Below are 20,873 nucleotides of genomic sequence, written 5' to 3' on the forward strand. Positions count from 1 at the left end.
TATTATAATGAACGGTATTGCAATGAAGTTTAAAACAAGTATTCTACAATCTTTAGCTGTCTTTCTAAAACAGAATCATGTTTTCAATGTTTTCCTTTATACTATGTGGATAGTATTATTTTCCTTGATACTCTTAAGAATCTTGACAAATACTTCCAACGTTAAACCTGTTGTAAGTCTGGTTTATCAACTCTGGTAGACATGGAGTTGTGAAGCTGCTGGTTATAAGAACTTGTTGTAAGAGCTTATATTTATGGAAAACTACACGGAAGTTGGCAAATTGGAGATAACAAAGTTGCTATATGTAATATCCTTAAATGTACACATATTGTGCTTCAAGTTCAACAAACTTTGTGGTTTGGTCAACTAGAATTATTACCCTAGTGTGTCAATGCTGGGCTCTGCTACTTGCAAGGTGTTAATGAAAACCATTCCAGTTTGCTCATCCTATTCAGAAAAAGTGGGTGGTGGTGTTTTGTTTTGGTGGTTGTTTTTGTTTGTTTGTGGGTTTTTTTGTTTTGGTTTTTTTTTTGTTGTTTGGTTGGGGTTTTTTTAAGTGCTTCTGCATTTTTATTTTGCTGCAATGCTTTTACCATTTGTGGAGTCACTTTGTAGTAGGATCATGGGAGGATCTTTAAACAGGAAAAAGCTTGGTTGGAAACAGAGGATGCTGTGATCTGCATTTTCTGTGTTTCCAACTCTTTTACCCTTCCATATGTGGAACAATTTTCACTGTATTTTTTGATTTATTTTATTCTAGAAGTTGTCTGCTACAAAGGAAGAAAGAAAAGTAAGCTTGCACTTCAGACTGCTTTTTGAATATCTTTCTAACACAGTGGTGTTCCAGAAGATGATAAAGAAATGATAGCAGCTCCAGAAATACCAACTGATTTTACTCTCCTTCAGTAAGTGCTTTAAGAATTTGTAGTTCCATTTGTAAATGTACTGTCTCTTTTTTGTGTTATGGTTTGTTTTCTCTTGGAAACAAGGAAACATAATAAAGGATAGTATTCTATATTCTTTTTCTATTGAGATGTTGATAAAGCATTGTTTTAATTTTTTCTTGAGTATTAATTCAGCAGTAACTTAAATAAGCTTTAAAAATATTCTTTAAAATCGAATTTTAAATCAAGTAGTTGAAATATTAGCCCTTAACTGGGCAGGTCACTTAATATTTAAAATACGTGATGCCAAGTGCTTTAGTTAAAGCCAAAGTAATGGCTTCCCTCAGCATAATTTCTTTGCTGTTTTTGACGTAATTTTAAGCATTTAGTCTTCCCACAATTTTAAAGAACAGACATTTGAATTTCTGTCTTGGGGTAATTTCCAAGATTTAGAATTAGGTAGAGATTACACTTTTGGATAGAGAAATAAAGTGATTATTTTAAGCAGACCAAAAGAATCCAGTTCATCCCCCTTTATTGTCAAGGGATTGGCATGAATACATTTCTCTAGACTGTTGAAATGGATTAACTTGGTTATGAAGTCTAAAAAGACACAAAGATGCAGTTTTGTATCAATGAGTTTGTGTGGGTGTTTTTTCAGTGAGAAATAAAGATTAGAAATAAATTGGAAGATGGTTTAATATGAAATAATGTTTTTACAAATGTTTATAATGGTTTTGTACTCTGTGGGTACAGTTTATTGTTTAGTGGAGCGTTTGGAGTTTGTATTTAGTTCTTTCCGTGAAAATAAGAACATCTAGGAATATTTGAAGAAGAAATTTTTCCCATTTTTTTCCCTTCTTTCATTCCTCCCTCAGCGTTCTGATGGAGGCTTTTCCAGTCCATATCAGCTTACATAGTCAGCAAAACCAGACATGGCAGAATCCATGTCAAAAGTCAGCAAGCTCCTTTCAGACACTTGCAATAGTGAGAGACTGTAGGTTTCTGGAGTGTTTTAGAATGTTAAAAATAAATCCATAGGAATGAGTCTCTGTGCCTCTGGTGATCTTTCTGATTGGTTTGTTAATTGAATCAGGAAGTGTGTATCAGTAAGATAGTAGCTGAAATTCATTGTTACTGCATCTGTGTGTTAAAACGAGGTCTAGGTAGCATCATTTAAGTTAAATTCTACAGGAAATGTAGAAATAGAGAATACACAAGCCAAGCATTCTCTGTTAATAATTCAGGTCATTTCACATACCATCTTCCTATCAGTGTTGGCAATAAAGGATTTGTGTATCAATGCAGCATATTTTACTGTGTAGGAAACCAAATAAATGAGTTTGTGTATTTAGTATGTTTTTACCTTATAAGCCTAAACAGAACTACAGCTTACCTTTTTTGGTGAGGAAACCTGACATAAACTTATTTTCTGTACCTTTCGACATAAGTGCAAACCTCTTAATTATTTCCTAAGTTTCTAACAGCATGAAGAAATCTGTTGAGACACTTTGGTTGTCAGGGAGAGTGATGCTTTTGGGGTTTTTTTTTGCTGTTGGGTTTTTTCTCCTTCTCATTTTGTTTAAGTATTTGTGGCCGATATTTAAAGCTCTTTGCTTTTTGAGATGTTGTCATGTTTGTCACATGCCAAAGGCATGGTTCCCAGCCTGCTGCTATTTTCTACCTACCCTCAAATCTTTTAATCTTACTGTATGGCTTCCTTCACAGATACGTTGTTGAGAGGAGACAGGATAGGCTGCGAGTGTGGGGATATGCTCTGTTCCTCAACAGCAGGGTTGGGAAAAAACAGTTTCACTGTTGGTGTTGACTTACTGGACTGAGAGCATACTGTGATTTTATGTAGTATATTTAAGAATGTTTCTGATGAAATGTGTAAATGGTTTGTCTTTTCATCCTTGCAGGGAGTCTGAAACGCACTTCTCTTCCGATACAGACTTTGAGGATATTGAAGGAAAAAATCAAAAACAAGGCAAAGGCAAAGTATGTTCAGTCTTCAGGGATACTGAAATATTTCTACTCTTATAAGTTGAAGAGCTTAGCACTTGCTTTGAAGTTGAATGAGCAAGGAATATTTTCTGAAAATGCTGCAAGTGTTCTGTGGCTAGAGTTCATATTTGTATTTGCATGGAAAGGCTTCATCTTGACTGTTTCAGTGGTATTTTCTTAGTGCTCTGAAGGCATAAGGGAAGTAGGGAAGGAAAGGATAAGCTTTGATTTGATTGGTTTCTTGGCATATTTTCCATCCTATACTTAAATTCATCACGATTTCTGTGTCTTTTAATTTGAAAAGTGAACAGAAACCAATTATGCTGTTAAAAGGGGTTTTTTTAACGGGTTGCGACAGGAGGTTACAGTAGTGGAGTGGGAGGTCTAAACCCAGTTCCCAGCCCTTCTCTCCCTTCCTTGGACAGTTGTCTTCCCCATGTGCCTCTCACTGGCTTCACACCCACCATGTGTGGCTCCTTCCCTGCTGAGTGCTGGCCTGGACTGTGACCCCTCATTGGACACCCCATGTGCCTGTACCAGTGCAGAGCACCTGGCTATTGAGAGGTGGTGATAGATTGTGCACAATGGTCATGTAATTTGTACTTAATGTTTTTCTTTCTGTAAGTCATACTTGATTTGAGAAATCAAATACGAAGACACCTGTCTGCTCTTCCTCATCCCCACTTGCAAATGTATGTTCATATAAAAAAACAAAAGGTTAATGAATTGCAGAGGAGACTTCGTGATGTTTTAAGGGAATCACCTTAGCTGTTTTAAAGGAAATACGTATAATCTGTTTTACAATTTAAACACGAGAAAGATCTGTGTTATACACTATCACTAATCACATTTTTAGTTGCTAAAAGATTTTAAATGAGGGAAGGAGGAAGGGGAACCTGCGGAGTTCTTGCTGGTCTTTGTATCACTCAGGGTCTGCTGTTCTCAACTTTTGAGTTTATGTATATATATACACACACACATATATGTAAAATATTTAAAAAATACGGTTGCTGAAAATCAAAGGCCTTGTCTATATTTGTTATGGTATGGATAGTGATTTCTTTAATACTTCATAGTAATTAAGTAAAACCTCTTGTGTGTGTGATTGCAGACCTGTAAAAAAGGAAAAAAAGGACCAGCAGAGAAGGGGAAAAGTGGAAACGGAGGAGGGAAACCTGGTGGTCCAAATCGGATGAATGGACATCACCAACAGAATGGTGTGGAAAACATGATGCTCTTTGAAGTAGTTAAAATGGGCAAGAGTGCTATGCAGGTAAGACCTGGGATATCTCTATGACTTGGATGTAGATACAATTTAAATATAACAATATTTTCCTCTACATGCAGTTTAATCAAATGAAATCTCAAGTAATTTTTTCCTTCAATTTGCTAGTTTTACTTGTATATAAAGATCAAAATAAAGTGGTTTTTCTTTGTTGATGTTTGAATTCGAATAAGCTGATTTTTCATTTTAAAATGTTATTCATGAGTAATTACATATATAATGAATAAATTCATACTATGATTCAAAGTAAGTTTTTAGTATCCGGAATGAAAAAAGGTTATTTTGGATTGCATGACTTTAAAGTTCTTTTTGTGTGGTGGTAACTAAATACAAATGTGGTTCAGACTTATTGTTGTCATGGAACTTAATGAGAATCTGTAGTTTTTACATGCATCCAGACCTTAGGTTATCTGAAAATATAGCTGCTTCTCTTCTTGCACCCAAAGTAAAATCACTAGCTACAACTTAAGAGCTCCTCTTTAAATTTCCTGACCCAAATTCCAGCCAATTACAGTGTAGCAATATACTCTGGCCAAGTCAACTTAGGGGAAATTTAACCTGTTCAAGTATCTACGTTAGGCACTCTCTGCACTGCATTTACTTACAGGACTGAAGTCAGACTATTAAGAAATGCTGCTCTGTTTTTGCTGGGTTTTTTAAAAAGTGTTTGCTTGTCTGTAGGTCTTCCAGTCAAGATAGGGTTAGAGTGTAATAAAGTGTAAGCCTGTCAGCCATGAAGCTTTCCTGCTGACTCACTCCTGTGACTCCTTGGCATTGTGGAACAAAGACTATCTTTGGGATTGGAAGTCTGGAGTTTACAGCTCCTGTAACACACATACAGGAAGCTGGGTCGCTGTGCAGTCCTCTCAAGGTTTGCAGGCTCCTGCATTACAGCTGGGAACAAGAACACATTACTTTGATGTATTTGCACAGAGAAATTCTGATACTCCCATCATTTGTTTTGCTCGATTTCAAAGTGGATGGAAAAACAATACTTCTCTAACTGTTCCTCTGTGTGCAACTTTTTCAGCCAGTTATCAGTAATTGTATCTTCATGACATTTTAACTGTTTAAAATGATATACAGTCAAAATATTTTGCTTTCCAAGGGCGAAATGGACCTTTGCCAGCTCTGATTACTCTCTTGAATTGGGAAATTGATACTTGAATCTTTGTCAATTTTTTAAAATTAGGAAAAACAAAATTCTCAAATTATTTCTAAAATAAAGTCCATTTCAACAGTCAGAGTACAAAGTTTTTTCCATGGCCCTCAGTGTTTGCTTATCTGGAAAAATTTCGGTAATAATTTTAAGTGAATTATTTTATTTTAAATTCTATTCTGTACCTTCTGAATTAGTTGACAAGGTGGTGTTAAGTCATAAGTTGGACTCGATGACCTCAAAGGTCTTTTCCAACCTAATCCATTCTGTGATTCTGTGAATTAGTGTCTGTTCTCTGGGAAAAAGAGGTGGTTCATTCACAGAGACAAAATACTTCAAGAGACGACTGTTTTGCTGGAGCTTCTTTAAATTGAATAGATTCTGAAAACAAAACTGTCTAATTGAAATATTTATTGCATTCCTATCATTCTTCAGTTCTTGCATGGTGACCTTCTTTAGAAGCCAAATGTAAGATGTTTTCTTCATATTTCATCCCTCCCTTTAGGTCAATCCCCTCAGTTCTAGTTCACAGATTCTATTCCTACTGGAAAGACCATGACAGTTTCACTTTGAGTTTTTCATACTTTTTGTCTTGCTGACAGAAGTTGAAGTTGTGCATCACACTGTACACAATCTGAGATTCAGGGAAGAGGGATTTAGCTGTATCTCTGTTCAGATGTTTTTCTCAATGGCAATATGTTCTATTTGTCCTCGCAGCAATATTGCCTGTGAGGGTGAGCACTGAGAATACAGACAGGAAGCTTTGGAGATGCTTCATAGTCCAACTGTCTTTGAAATTCAGAATTCAATCATTTAGGGAAGGGTATGAACGTATTAAAAAAGGTCAGACCTGAGTGAGTCTCTTGTACCTGTGTTAATAAAATTGTGTGATTCTGTGCTTTTATGACCTTGGCAGTAGATGGTTTGTACTCTACAAATGGATGGTTAAAACATAATTGCAGGTAAATTCTGTTTTCTCAAAATGATTATCACAGGTTTAATTGCTTCACATTAAGGTTTTTTTTAATAAAACGTGCTTGTTCCTATTTGGCTTAGTGACTACAGAGTAATTAATATCCATGGAGTGTAGGGCAGTGCTGTTGATCCTGTTACAGCAAATGTGGTTGAAGCAAATTCATCAAAGAGGCACATTTTTTAAAGAGTATAGGGAGCTGTAGCTGTTTGAATTGAATGCACAAATAGTATCTTCAGAGAAGTGTCAATAGTTTGGCAGAGCAGGAGGAGGGTGTAAATAAAAAACGTGATTCTGTAAAATACCCCAATTATTTTTGTATTCTTCCTCCAAAAACGTTACTGTAGGAGTATATGGTATTCCTGTGCTTTATGTTTAGGTGTCAGTTTTGTACTGGTATATGTTTATAGAATAAAATGAGTTATTGAGAACTTAAGACAGTAAAAGATTATTTAAACATTTAGTTCTGTATTAATCAAAAAAGAGGGTTCAAGTTACTTAAGGGATGAAGAACCACCACTTACTGGAAAGCAGTTAAGTAACAACGTCTTCAATTTAAGAAAACTGAGCAGTGCCTTGTATTTGTTTTCTTTCAGTCTGTAGTGGATGACTGGATAGAGTCATACAAACATGACAGAGATATAGCACTTCTTGATCTCATTAACTTCTTTATTCAGTGTTCAGGCTGCAAAGGTAAGATACTGAAATGGTTACTCATCCATTTAAGTAATATTATAGTATGATTCTCAATCTTTGCTTTCATACTACTGATGCTGTAGAACTGTTTCATCCCCACAGCTAATTTACATTATCAAGTTTTTGGAGTTAAATGACTATTTCCGAAGGTGGGAGCAGGAGGTTTAGAAATATTGTACTGTAGCTTAAAGTGTTGATTAAGCCTTTTTGTATTTACAGTGGATAGAAGTCAGTACTGGTACTTAATGTGTGCTTCATCTTCCTCTGTTCCTGCTATTATTTCAGAAAACCATCTCTCCTAACACTGATAGTTCAGCTTGTTCACTCTTGAAATTCTAATTTGGATGTACCTATTTCTTTATGTTGATTGTTTTAAGAAAGCTTCATAGCTTTTGTAGACATGCTTGTTTTAAAAGATATTATGGACAACTTCATGTTGCCTGTCTACAGTAAGACCGTGTTTCCATATATTTTTTCTTTATTTTCTGATTTTTCTTTCTTCATTTCCATGTCCTCCATTCTTTTACCTCACCTCCTTTTGAAGAGAAGGTAACTTGCCTTCCAGTGTCCCTATGCTTGATAGAGGAGGACTGGATGTAATTTGTTCTGCTCAAGTGTTTCTCTGTCCTGATAAAACCTTTAATGTCCGTAAATCTCTAGAAAGCTAACAGTGTTCCTCAGAGGTTATCTGCACTTTCAAGAGTAGTGACCTTTTGATTTTTGTTACAAGATAAAGCCACAGAATCTTTCAGTGCTTTCTGTGATGATCCTTGTCATGAATTTTGCAGTAAACTTTGGGAGGTCTAACAATTTGAAGCTAAGACAAATAGAAATTGCATGAAAGCACTCTGTTTATTGCAGTGCAGAAGATAATAAGTAGCAGTACAGCTGTTCAGAAATGTCTTGCACCATTTAGAATATTGAGTCCAAAAAGGTCACTTCAGATGGTGTAATTGCTCGCTGATACAGAGGTCTGGCACAAGTATCTTTGACTTCCGAATATGAGTGAGTGAGTAAATTCTAGATGTGTATGTACATGCACACACTTCTTGAAAAGAATAATAATAAACCCCACATATATAAGTGGTACTAAGTGCTTATTATACGTGGATGCTAGAAGAAAAAATGTGAAATTTATTAAAAATATACATGTGTAATCAGTAGGTTAGGTGAAAATGGATTCTTTTTACATTGTAGCAGTAGGTATGTCATCTGCCATCTACAGCTTTCATATTAACAGTGCTAATGACCTAATACCTAAATTGTAGGAGTTGTCACAGCAGAGATGTTCCGACATATGCAGAATTCTGAAATAATCCGAAAAATGACTGAAGAATTTGATGAGGTAAGTTAATGAAGTGCTGATTATGTGTAATATTAATTTTTATTTTCTTTTTACTTGTCCTAATCTTGCTGCTTCACATTGCTAAACATTTATTTCAAGAATAAGGAGTTGCAAAAATTACAGGACTTTTATGAATGAAAATATTAAACTCTCTTATTTCACTGAATTTATAAAACTAGGAAGTAAAGCTCTGTGTGTATGCAACATATTTGATCAGTGGTTTAAGAAATCAATACTGACTTTCAGTTTTTAAATAGTGGGAGCTCCTACTGTGGTGACACTATGGGGGATCCCTCCCTATCTTGATGTTTATGTAAGGCTTTAAATTCTCTCTTAAAGTGGTTGCTAAATTTATGTCTATGCATTCATTAATCTACAAATTGTGGGGGTTTAAATTTGATTATTCTCCAGTTGAAGACTAATGCTTTTCCTTGCATGGGGATTATGGCTTTTTTCCCTTTAAATTGTCACTTTCTGTTCCACAGAGCGTTGGGGTAAATGAGCTGTGTAGGGGGTTTTTTTGGTGGGTGATGGGTGGGGTTATTTTTGTTTTGTTTGTTTGTTGTAGTTTTTGTTTTGGGTGGTTTTTTTTTGTTGGTTTGATTTGGTTTTGGTTTGGTTTTGGTTTTCCTGGGTTTGAGTGGTGTTCCTTTCATCTTGTGTTTCAGAGAACGTAAATGTAGCTTTAAAACCTCCTCCCCAAATTTGTGTAGTACAGAAACAATTCTCTCCACTGCCACCCCTCCAATAATTAAAAACATCCATAACTTAAACTGAGGGGAAAATGTAATATCTTTTTCTTTAAAAGGATTTTAGCATTCCTTAGAATTACCTCAATGCATAAATAGATTTGATTGCTCTGAGGCAGTAGTTGTATAAAATTTGTAAAGCCACACCTGGGACTGTTGGTACTTGGGGTTTTTAATCACAGTCATGGTCACTTTTTTTGGTAACAGAATTGTAATGAACAGCTCTCAGATTTCTGATCCCTTTTCATGGATACTTTCTTTATTTTTCAATCTGTATTGTTGTTCAGCCTCTTAAAGAAACTATTCACAGAAGCACTGACACAAATGATTATTTTTTTCTCCCAGTCATTTTACCATCATTTGTAAAGGCTCCCACATCAGGAGAGGAACACACGTTTTTTATATTCAAGGTGTTGTAGTAGGTAATTTTATGACTTCAGGAAGTTTCAGTCTGATATGTAAGCATTTCCCTGTAAACATTATTATGATCCTGCTCTGACTGTTCCTAAACTTGTCACCTAACTGTCCAGGTGATGGTTCTAGTGTAATGAAGCAGATTTATAATGCATATAATTTTTTTTGTTTTTGAGTCAAACCAGAAAGATAAACTAGTGGTTAGAATGTTGTCTTTGTGTTACAACAAGCCTCAGCTGCAAAGTATATGCATATTTATGGAATCATATTCTTCTGATGTATCATTTCTAAGGCCTTGGAGATTTTGGCTTTAAAGTTGTACCCATCTCTTCTTAATCTTTATTTAATGAAATAACTTTTAAGATGTTTGAAAGAGCTTCCTGTTTCCTTTTCTGTGTTTTAATAGGATAGTGGAGATTATCCACTAACTATGGCTGGCCCCCAGTGGAAGAAGTTCAAATCCAGTTTTTGTGAGTTCATTGGAGTACTCGTCCGACAATGTCAATATAGCATCATATATGATGAATATATGATGGATACTGTCATTTCACTGCTTACGGGGCTGTCAGACTCACAAGTCAGAGCGTTTCGGCACACTAGCACACTGGCAGGTCAGTGAATTATATATTTATTTGGGTATTGCTTATGTTTAATGTTTTGTGTTGCACGGGACAGAATTACTCTGGTTAAACTTCTTGATACTCAACATTCAGCTTGTGTTTTATTGTGTGATACAGTTTTTATCTAATGCAACTTGCTTTGGGACAGCTTTTTATCTTGGATTTTTGGTACTGAAAAATACAGCACTATTTTAAAGCATTCTTTGCTAGCTTAATTTTTATTGGTACTTAGTTTTTATTGCCTTTAAGTCTAGTAGAAAAAGTAAATAGAAGCAAACTTTTCTGTTGATTCTACTAGTTTGTCTTTGGTCATAAATAAGGGTGTAAATCTTTTTAATCTCAAATGCAGTTGAACCTGTTCGTGCTCTGCATTAAGTCAAAAAGAAGTTGTGGTTTATGTTGGATGCAATTTTTACTACAAACTTATTTTGTGCTACATATTGAGGCCATGGTGCAGTGTAAAGTAGCAGTTCCAGTCTTTGCATTAGAAATAATTTAAAAGAATTTTTTCGTCAGTAATACAGTCTCTAAATTTCTTTGTTTTATGTAATTGATCTTTTCACATAATTTTTTTCCCAATCTGTTTAATTGTAAAGAAATCCCTTATGAGTTAAGTACAGAGTGTTTCAAAGAAATATGTCTTTGTATGGACAAAGGATGAGCTTCTAGGGTAAGTCCTAAACTTGCACTGATTACTGAGGAAGGATTGTGAATGGTACTGTGTGGCTGTCAGCTTATATGAGGTTATTGTACCAATTTTACTTTGAACAAGGTAAATTCAGCCTCTACGTGGAATTGAGGTTTTGCCACACTGGAAATAATTATTGTTTGCTTCCCTGAACCTGGCTGATTTACAGCTGGCTTCAGTCCTGACTGTCCTGTCAGCCCTTCTATATCTGTGATAGTTTTCTTGAATTTACATTAGCACACTGCACATGGGGCTGCTGCTGCTGTGTGAGACTTCCACCAGCCAGGACATTTCTTATGGAGAGAGAAACAAAACCTTTTTATTTCAGGAGAATTTCCAGATTCTGCTGTATTAGCAATTCTGACTGTTGTACTATATGACTAATACAAATTCTAGGTCTTAAATAGCAAGTTTTCATATAATTTTTTTTTTTTAATTTGAGCTGTGCCTGAATAAAAGTTGCAGAAATTGCCCTGTTGCATGTCAGTTTCTGTCACACAAAATATTTTTTTGTAGCCATATGTTTGCATTTGTTCACATCAGTATCAATTATGTTGGTTTTGTGTGTTCATCTTAAGTTTTACTGTTTGTATTGTTGAAGACTGTATTTTATACAGAAAAGAGTGCCAACAAAATCCTTGTGTCCATGTTTACTGGTACTTCTGGTAATTTTGGCTTCTGTGATTAGCTGAGACTTGTTCTTTAATCTTGATATCCTTGGAGATCACAGTGTGAAATGATATTTCCATATAACTGCATGTCTTTTAAGCCTTGCTCGTCAGCTTTTTGCTGGTGGTACATGCACAAGAATTTTCTGTGTGTTCTCTGCCAGTGCAAGCCCTTTTATGCCTTGTTACAGGAGCTCACAAGATAAGCAAGTACACAATTGATCACCTAGTGTCTGAAAATGGGGTATTATTTGTATGCACCCTTTTAAAAAGGGTTGATTTAAAAAGAAAAGCACACAAAAGATCCTGTGCAAGTGTATTTTATATTTTGCTTTTCTGTTTTCTGGCTTGTAGTTGGCTAATGTGCTTTCTCTGCTTTTGCTAATAAATGAATCTTTGAAAAACCTGCCCCTTGTGAAAATTAAATTGAGGGGAAAAGACTGGTGTGATATGGTGGCATTGGTTGTCTAAGACATTTCCTTTTCAAGAAAGAAACTTCTTGTATATTTAAGACTGAATGGTATCAGTCTAACTGACTCTGATAATGGAATTCTTTTAGTATTTCTTGAGCTATGTTTGTAAATTTTATATTCTGTCTTCATTTTGGGGAGGAAACATACCCTCTATCGCAATTCAACAGTAATAATTTGCTTATAATAAAAAGAATGCACATAACATTAAAGAAGCGACAAAAAAGAACAGAATAGCAGTGTTACATCTATTGTCTTGATAAATAATGATGCAGTGCTTGGTAAGACATTGCTCAAGTTTGTGTATCTAAAAATTTACAGTGACTATATTTTCATAAATACAGAAAGGGTTGACAGGAAGAGGTGTGAAGATTTTTCTTCTAAGTTTTTTTTGATCAGGTAACCTTTTAAATAATCCTTATTCTTTTCACTTATTTTTGTAGCCATGAAACTGATGACTGCTTTAGTGAATGTGGCATTAAATCTAAGTATTAACATGGACAACACACAGCGGCAGTATGAAGCAGAACGAAATAAAATAATTGGGAAACGAGCTAACGATAGGCTGGAACTCTTACTACAGAAGAGAAAGGAGGTTAGTGCAACTCTAGATGGTATGCATAGGATAAGTGTTCATAAATGACAGCAAATAATTAATTTTGTTCTGTAATTGGTTTTGGTAGTTATTAGTCTCTCTATTAATATTTAAAAAACTTTGAAAGGTGCTTCTTACTGTTGGGTTTTCTGTAAAAAGAAATAAATGTCGAGTCTTAAAAATAGTAGTGTTGTAGTAAGGTTGGTGAGAGAGACCGCAATCAGTAATAGATACAATTTTGTTGTATTTCTCGATGATCTTCCTACACTGAGCTCAAATATGTACCAAGAATTACCATACATTGTCAGGTTTTGGCTTCTAGAAAAGCCCTCTGTGATCTTGGAGCAAAATACTGCTTTTTATAATGATCTCAGCAGAAAGTGTGTTTAAAGGCTTTAGATAAGGCTTTTTTCATCTACAGAAAGCACTATCAAAATTGAAAATGCAGTCTACTTCTATTTTCTTTCTTTTGTGTAAAAGAGACTTGCTGATTCATTGCTGACAGTGTTGTCTTGTTGAAAGCCCTAATTCAATCAGGTTTCAGTTTTTACTTTTGGGGCAACTAGTGGTTTGGTTTCTGGGTTTTTTTTTGGTTTTTTTTTTGAGTGGTGGTGTTTGCTTTCTTTTAGGTTTTTGTTTTTTAGACATCAGAAATAACTTTTTGATGATCAAAGGAAACATCTCACCTTTGCTCTTCAGCGTTTGTGCTGTTACCTGTTAAGGGTTTTTTTTTCCTGACAGTTCAGACAAACTAACAAGTTTGTCTTCTGGTCATCTCCCAAAGATCTTGCAGTTCGAGACTGATCTTTTAACCACCTATTCAATGTAGTTTTGTTAGATGTGTGTGCAGGGCCAGTCCTAGTGTGAGTAATACAGAGATACATAAAAAAAGCACCGATATTACTAGAAAATGAAATCAGGTTTTCTTATAAATTAATTAAGAAGGACCTTTCAGAAACCCAAGATATCTTTGTTGCACTTGAAGAACTGTTTTCCAGTGGTCAGAATTACTAGAATTTGTATGCTGTGGTAGATACAATTTCTTAAATAATAGCATATTGTACTGTGAAACAGATCTGTGAATATTTCTAAATCTATGAAAGGATTTAATGGTCACACTTAAAATGTTAAATGTTAGTTTATTTTGTCTAGCATCAGCACCATCTGATCTGACTGTAAAAGTGCTGCTCACTGTTTATGTACTCTCTACATTCTTTCAGCTTCAAGAAAATCAGGATGAAATAGAAAACATGATGAATGCAATATTTAAAGGTGTTTTTGTGCATAGATATCGGTAAGTTTCTCTTAGTAAGTAATGTGTAGCACCATTAATCTATTCTGGAAGCTGTTGACAGGTTATTTCTGATTATTCATCTGTTTGAACTTACTGCCCCACTTCCCTCCACAGAGATGCAATTGCTGAAATAAGAGCCATCTGCATTGAGGAGATTGGAATATGGATGAAAATGTACAGTGATGCCTTTCTCAATGACAGCTACTTAAAATACGTGGGATGGACTATGCATGACAAGGTAAACTGCACTGAGCAAAAGGAGCAGAACCAAGAAGCAGAACTCCTTGGGTTTTGTTATTGATATTTCCAGACTAGGTTTGGATCTCTTAACTGTTTGAATTGGTCACTGCTTTCCTTATCACTCAGAAGTACTGGCATTTCAAAATATGTATAAGCCAGACTTGAATCTTTTGAATATTTTTAGAGAGTACATACAGATTTTTTTAAGGAACTGTTATTTGTAGGCAAATGATCTTTTCTATTTATTTATTGCTGATGCAAACTTGTGATTCATAGTACTTAACTACTTCAAATTAATGCATGTGATATGGACAAATGTAGCCCTGTAGCCTGGCAGTTCTCTGTTTTGCCAAGTTAAGAAACTCTCTAGCATTCTCATCTAGCTGTAAAAAGCATGGGAAAAGCCCCCTTTTATGCTGGTGAGTGCCTTAAGCTGTATTTACCAACTACCACCTAGAGACTATTCTCTGCTTGGAGAGGTCAATAGATAGTTTACAAATACTCCCTGACTCATTGTTGAGTCAGCACATTGCCTCAGTTCTTGCATTGGAAACTTTAAGCTATTGACTTTTAAGTGAAAGAAATGAGGGATGCTCAGTCTTGCTGTGCTGTTCATGGGCTTGGTGTAAAAACCCAATAACCTCTGACAGTGGGTGATAGAAACTGCTTGAGATCATCTATACCTTAAAACATGTTCTCTGCTGAAGTAGATCTTGTATTTCAGGAGGAATATTTCTTCCATTATCTACTTAGTAATTCTGACTGCACAAGGGATGGTCATCAAAGATAGAAATATCTTGAGTGTTTAGAAAGAACGAAACAGGTGTGTTTTGATTTATGGAGATGGTAACTGCAGTAAGACCTTGGAGGTTTTTGTTTGGTTTTGTTGCTTCACTGCCTTGTTACAAACAAGGTTATATTCTTATGTCATTAGCATGATTATTAGTAGTATATTGTGACAGCATTTAATCTTTGTCTTTGAATTAATTCTGACTGTAAAAGAAACTTGTCTTGTATGACAGGAAGGTCACATTTGTATCCTATACTTAACTTTTAATTCAGTTCTTAATTTTCTTTTAGCAAGGAGAAGTAAGACTCAAATGCCTAACTGCGTTGCAAGGGCTTTACTATAATAAGGAGCTTAATTCCAAATTGGAGCTCTTCACCAGTCGGTTCAAGGTTAGTGTAACTTCTTACTTCTGGTATATATGAATTTTTTTTGAAGTTGCATTACATTTCTTTCCTCTTCAAAAATATTTTCTTTTGTGTTCTTAGGACAGAATTGTGTCTATGACTCTTGACAAAGAATATGATGTTGCAGTCCAAGCAATAAAATTACTCACTCTTGTTTTACAGTAAGTACATATATATTTCCTTATCTGACGTACAACACATACTGAAACTTGAGTGTTTCTCATCCCTGTGGGTGAGGCCAGCAGCATGATGCTTCAGATAATCTGAAGGCTATAGAAATGTCTGTACATCTTGCACTCAAACAAAATGGAATTTCAAAAGTAATCTGTCTAGAACAGTGTTACTACTTATCTCCCACAGTTCGGTAGGTGTAGGGGAACTTCGAATTCAGCCTCATAGTTAAAAACTATCATGGAATGTTTGAAATGAAGAACATGGAATATGTTGAACGTTACGCGGTAGTTGAACTCTTGAGCGTAACCTTCTAGCAGTAGCTCGTACTTCATCATTATATTTTGTTCAGGAAGACTTTGGAACTAAGACTCTGAATTTTAGGATGATAAACTGAAGGAAAAGGTCTAGGTTCTCATTCATTTCCATCTCCCTCATTAGAGGTCATACTTTGTTGACTCAGCCTTTTTTGGTTTTTTCTTTCTTTCTTTCTTTCTTTCTTCCCATCCCTTCCCCTAGGAGTAGTGAAGAAGTTCTGACTGCAGAAGACTGTGAAAATGTCTACCACCTGGTTTATTCAGCTCATCGGCCAGTAGCAGTTGCTGCAGGGGAATTTCTTTATAAAAAGTAAGATGGAGAAATTACAGTTAACTTCTTGCTCCTATAGATTTTTGTGCATTTTGTGTGCATTAATATGATGATTCTTACTAGTTTTAATTAAGGAAAAAATGAATCATAAAGTGGCCTTAAGAAAGAAGAGAAAATGTAACATTACTGTATTTCCTGAACTGCTGTAGTTTTTCTAAATGGGAAATAGAGAGCAGTTTTGAAGGCTGCACTTTGAAAGCTTGTACCTTCAGGGAATATAATAAAAATGTTCCTATGTCTTCTCCTTTCCCATCCTTCCTGTAAAATGTCTTAAAATGCTTACATAGTTTGGGGCCTAAAACTTGGGCTTGTGTCATAATGAGTGTTTTCCCATTTGTAGTTCCTCCCCTGTGCCTGCCTCTTCCCCATTGTCCCATATGACCATTTCATAAAATATTTTTCATTTTAAAAAATCCACTAAAAATCCAACATGTGTCAGGTGTGTAGGAGAACAAAATAGAGTTTCCGTCTAGTACTTACCAGACCTCCTTCCAGTATTTCCTAGCTGCTTTAAAGTCTCCTGTAGGGAGGATCAGAAAATACAATTTGCTAAGGCAGAGCATAGGACCTCAAGCACCTGCAGTTATCACTGATGTTTTTAAAGCATTTTGTTACAATTATACATTCCACTGGAAACAGTCAGTGGAATATCGACTCAGCATATATAAAACACATATATGAAATGGTTCAAATGATACTTGTCCCAAATTACTTCCTTTCAAAATAAAATGTAGAGCCAAGCAACAAGGTATTTAGTGCATAAAAACCAGATATCTTGATGTGAATTGACTATGGTGAAGGCAAGGAAGAAGAAAATTGTCAAGAAATAATTCTTCTTTTAGGCTTTTCAGCCGCAGAGATGCTGAAGATGATGGAATACTGAAAAGGAGGGGAAGACAAAGTCCAAATGCTAATCTTGTGAAGACATTAGTGTTTTTCTTTTTGGAAAGTGAAGTAAGTTGGGTTTCAGGGATATCCTTGTTTTTGTGGTGTGTGTGTGGGTTTTTTTTGTTGAGCTTTGTTCTAATTTTTTTCAGTTACATTTTGTTGTTGTTTTTCTTTTCCCCACTCATCGGTTAATAATGATCTGTCCTGGTTTTCCTGTTGTTTGAGCAACCTGGGGGTCAGAAGACTGTTTTGTGTGGTTGTGTTTATTTGAAGGGTCTGTCAGTACACAGTGTTGAGACAGGCTGCGAGTGCTACTCTGACAATCGTGATGATGTGTAAATGTAAAGAAATTGTGATTTAACAGAGTTAAAAGGGGAGAGAGAAAAAAGCAGAAAAACCCAGCAACCTCTACCCACCTATCCCCCAAGTTCTGACAGATCTTGTAGCACTACTCCTTGTAGCTGTTGGTCTGGATTCATCTTTTTAAGTTAATTGGGGAAGAAAATCTTCAGTTTAAACAGAGAGCTTGCAAAACTTGCTCTGTATTTTTGCCACAGGCAGGAGCCAAGTGCGAGAAATACTCTTTATTATAGTTCTGTAATGAACTTCATTGCTGATAAAATACTTAATCTGTTCTCATTTTAGTTGCACGAACATGCTGCTTATCTTGTGGACAGCATGTGGGACTGTGCTACAGACCTCTTGAAGGACTGGGAATGTATGAACAGTCTTCTGCTGGAGGAGCCTCTCAATGGAGAAGAACGTAAGAGATTTTTGTAGATATTTGTTTATATTGCTGTGCAGTTTTTGTTAGGCTTGAAATAAGGAAAAAGATGTTTACGTGTATTTTCTATGTTTCCATGACTGTAAGAAGTCACTAAGACCGATTATGAAATGTGAGGAAGAGTAGAAAGAGATGACCACGTGGTATGGAAGTGCGACACAAGAACAATGGTTAGAAGAAAAGAGAAGGAATTAGCATGCAGTGTTGCCTTGTTGTTCCACAAGTTCAGGCTGCACTTTTGGCATTAGAGAAACTAAGTTGCTTGTGAAACTGGTTAATTTATTGTTACAAGTACCATATGGAAAAATACTATAATTTCTTTAATGTCAGTAGATCCAAACAAAACCCCCGACTTAATTCTGTAATTCTTAGGTCCTAGTAAATGGACCTCTGAGAAGTGGAAAGGAAGTAAAATGATTATAAAACTTAATATTTATTCCATCTGTTTCTGTGACTCCTCCAGTGATATTCCCTCAATTTTTCAATATTTTCTGGTGTCGTTTTATACAGTACTTATTTTCTCTATCCCCTCTGCCACCCCCACCTCTGGAAATGAGCTGTTGGTCTACATGTCTGTCTTTTTGCCTTTAACAAAAAAACCCAAAAAAAACCCCAAAGCCCAAGCAAAAACCCCAACATATTGTGATCCTTGTGGAAAGTGAAAAATAAGTTGTGTCTTAATGTCTGTTTCTTAAATTTCAGCTTTAACGGACAGACAGGAAAGCGCACTGATTGAAATAATGCTGTGTACAATTCGGCAAGCGGCTGAATGTCATCCTCCTGTGGGAAGAGGAACAGGGAAAAGGGTAGGAAGCAAAAAACTACTCATCCAGAGATGTGGGAATGGCTCTGTGGGGCCAGTGTGGGAAGAAGGAAAAGATTGGAGGCTGTTGCTGCTGAAGGGACTGAGATAGGAGATTCAGCTTTGGTCTCCACAGCCTCCATTTATCTGACTACCCTGGCTAGTTTGCTTTTTCTGAATGTTGGCATGTGCTTAGTACTGTTTGAACTACTGCATTTGTTTGTACTATTGAAGGTAATAAAATTTGATTTTGAAAACAGTATTGGTTTGAAAGGAGGACAAGAATCAATGTTTGGGAAAAGCTAAGACTATTTTCAGTGTGAAAGAGCAAAATGAGGGAAAGGAAAATACACTCCATAGTCTCTTGGAAGAAGGCCAGTCCACCAACTGGCATTTCTGTGATTATACAGAGTTTAGACAGCCTCTTTTACTGAGGCATTAAGCAGTCTTCTCTCAAGACTGGTGCATCTTTTTGGTAAGAAACCCATTTAATTGCAGGTTGAAAGCTTGTAGGAAGATAGGTTTGACAAATTAATTGAGTAAATATCATTAAAAGTTTTAAGCTGAAGGGGTTCCCATTCTTACATTGTCATTCCAGTCATGTTATTTTGTTGCAGGAAAGGTAAACCTTTTGTTATAGGTTATCACTTTTGTTTTCAAGATAATCTTAATAGTGTTACGACTAACTTTGAATTGCATTTTTTGAATGCTGAATTGTTGTTTTTTTTCTTTTTATTTTAATTGCACGCTTCCCTCCTGCTTTATGTTGATATTTTACAGTGATTTTAGAGGTCCATGTACCTAATCATCATTTCATTAATGATAATGAAACTTTGCACCAGAACTTTTAGTTGTAAAATCCTCACAATACCAATATTTTAGGTGCTGACAGCAAAGGAGAAGAAAACCCAGTTGGATGACAGGACAAAAATCACTGAGCTTTTTGCGGTGGCGCTTCCTCAGTTGCTAGCAAAGGTAGGTTTAATTTCATTTCTCACTGATGGATTGTTGTTGATTGTTTACAAATATATTTCTGTAATTAATAATACAGCTTGCCACGAGTTTTATTGTTTTTTTCTTACTAATCTTTGTTTGTATTTACTTGTTCTATAATGAATTATGTTGTCCAAGACTTTTTCATCTAAACTTTTTTCCTTGCCGATTTTGCAGTATTCTGTAGATGCAGAAAAAGTCACCAACTTACTGCAGTTGCCACAGTACTTTGATTTGGAAATTTATACAACAGGGCGATTAGAAAAGGTACAGTAACATCCACATGTTAACATAAAAGGAAAAGTCCGAGAATTTAGACTTAGTCACTGGAATTTCAGTCACCATTCTAGGAGTGTTCTTTTGTGTAAAGGAGATTTTATTTATTGTTACCCTTACTGATGATGTGACTTGGATTTCAGAGTTGTGACTGGCTGCTCTTTTTAGAGATAATGAAAGTTTGAGTTTTCTAAGGCCTTTCTGGCTGGTTTTAACAGAAAATCTTGCCAGTTAGATGAACTTAAATAGAGAATATTTATTGCTGGGTTATGGTCATATTTGAGATAGCTGTCTGACAGATAAAGCTTGTAGAAACAGCTCAGTAAGTTTTCTTTTTCTGTCACTGAAACTAGAAAACCACCATCATCGTTGCATGAAAGAGAGGAAGAATACCAGATCACAAATGATGAAGTTACTGCTCTCATTTTATCTCCTATGCTTATGAAGTTGGTGAAGCTGTTCTCATCTCTACTGTCTCCTTCTCAAATGTGCTATTGCATTGTGAAGGAAGTAGCTGGAAATCATTAGAGTCAAAAAGTGATAAAATGGTGTAGTTGACAGCATAGCCTGCAGTGATAGAGCAGCAGTGAGTAACTCACGTTGAGGGGAGGAATATGTGAACAGCTGAAGTTGGCTTTAGCTGGCGGACAGTAGTGTGTTATGAAACTAAATCTTCAATTAAACAGCTTTTAAGACACACACAAACATGCATAAATGTTTGTGTGAGTGGGAGGTAAATATTTCTGTGTTGTTCAGTTGTCATTGCAAATTCAAGTGTTAGGTAAGACCATACTGACAATAGCAAATTTTTAATCACTTTGGTGATTTGGTCTGTTACAAGCTCCAACTTGATTTTTGGTAAATAGACTTTTAGTTTCTCAGAAGCTTCACTGATTTTCTAGAAGGTGTTTGTGTTCTGTATCATAGTTACAAAAGTAGTAAACAGAATTTACCTTTTAAAATTCCTTAAGGTTTATTAAAAATGCGTGTATTTGTGTGTATATGTATAAATAAAAATAAATATTTTCTT

The 20,873-nt window shown here is 35.6% G+C and overlaps 1 protein-coding gene across 4 annotated transcripts in view; it reads left to right on the forward strand.

Moving 5' to 3' along the window:
• Positions 1-673: 673 nt before the first annotated feature.
• LOC121672771 (cohesin subunit SA-2) overlaps positions 674-20,873 on the forward strand; it is a 39,767-nt gene continuing 19,567 nt past the window's right edge. For 2 of the 4 annotated variants that reach the window (XM_042045604.1, XM_042045603.1), the window contains exons 1-17: positions 675-905; positions 2,807-2,885; positions 4,003-4,164; positions 6,905-7,001; positions 8,273-8,349; positions 9,919-10,123; positions 12,402-12,553; positions 13,774-13,847; positions 13,962-14,085; positions 15,168-15,266; positions 15,363-15,442; positions 15,972-16,079; positions 16,943-17,054; positions 17,634-17,751; positions 18,475-18,578; positions 19,457-19,549; positions 19,745-19,834. In XM_042045604.1, the coding sequence (XP_041901538.1) occupies positions 862-905; positions 2,807-2,885; positions 4,003-4,164; positions 6,905-7,001; positions 8,273-8,349; positions 9,919-10,123; positions 12,402-12,553; positions 13,774-13,847; positions 13,962-14,085; positions 15,168-15,266; positions 15,363-15,442; positions 15,972-16,079; positions 16,943-17,054; positions 17,634-17,751; positions 18,475-18,578; positions 19,457-19,549; positions 19,745-19,834 (1,818 nt within the window). In that variant the 5' untranslated portion in view covers positions 675-861. Of the gene's footprint in view, positions 906-2,806; positions 2,886-4,002; positions 4,165-6,904; positions 7,002-8,272; positions 8,350-9,918; positions 10,124-12,401; positions 12,554-13,773; positions 13,848-13,961; positions 14,086-15,167; positions 15,267-15,362; positions 15,443-15,971; positions 16,080-16,942; positions 17,055-17,633; positions 17,752-18,474; positions 18,579-19,456; positions 19,550-19,744; positions 19,835-20,873 lie in introns of all 4 variants that reach the window. The other 2 variants (XM_042045602.1, XM_042045600.1) reach the window with 2 other exon arrangements.

Source organism: Corvus kubaryi, unplaced genomic scaffold (assembly GCF_017639235.1).
Source record: "Corvus kubaryi isolate FWS band 111438036 unplaced genomic scaffold, C.kubaryi_AGA036_p1.0 64950, whole genome shotgun sequence".
Lineage (NCBI taxonomy): Eukaryota > Metazoa > Chordata > Aves > Passeriformes > Corvidae > Corvus > Corvus kubaryi.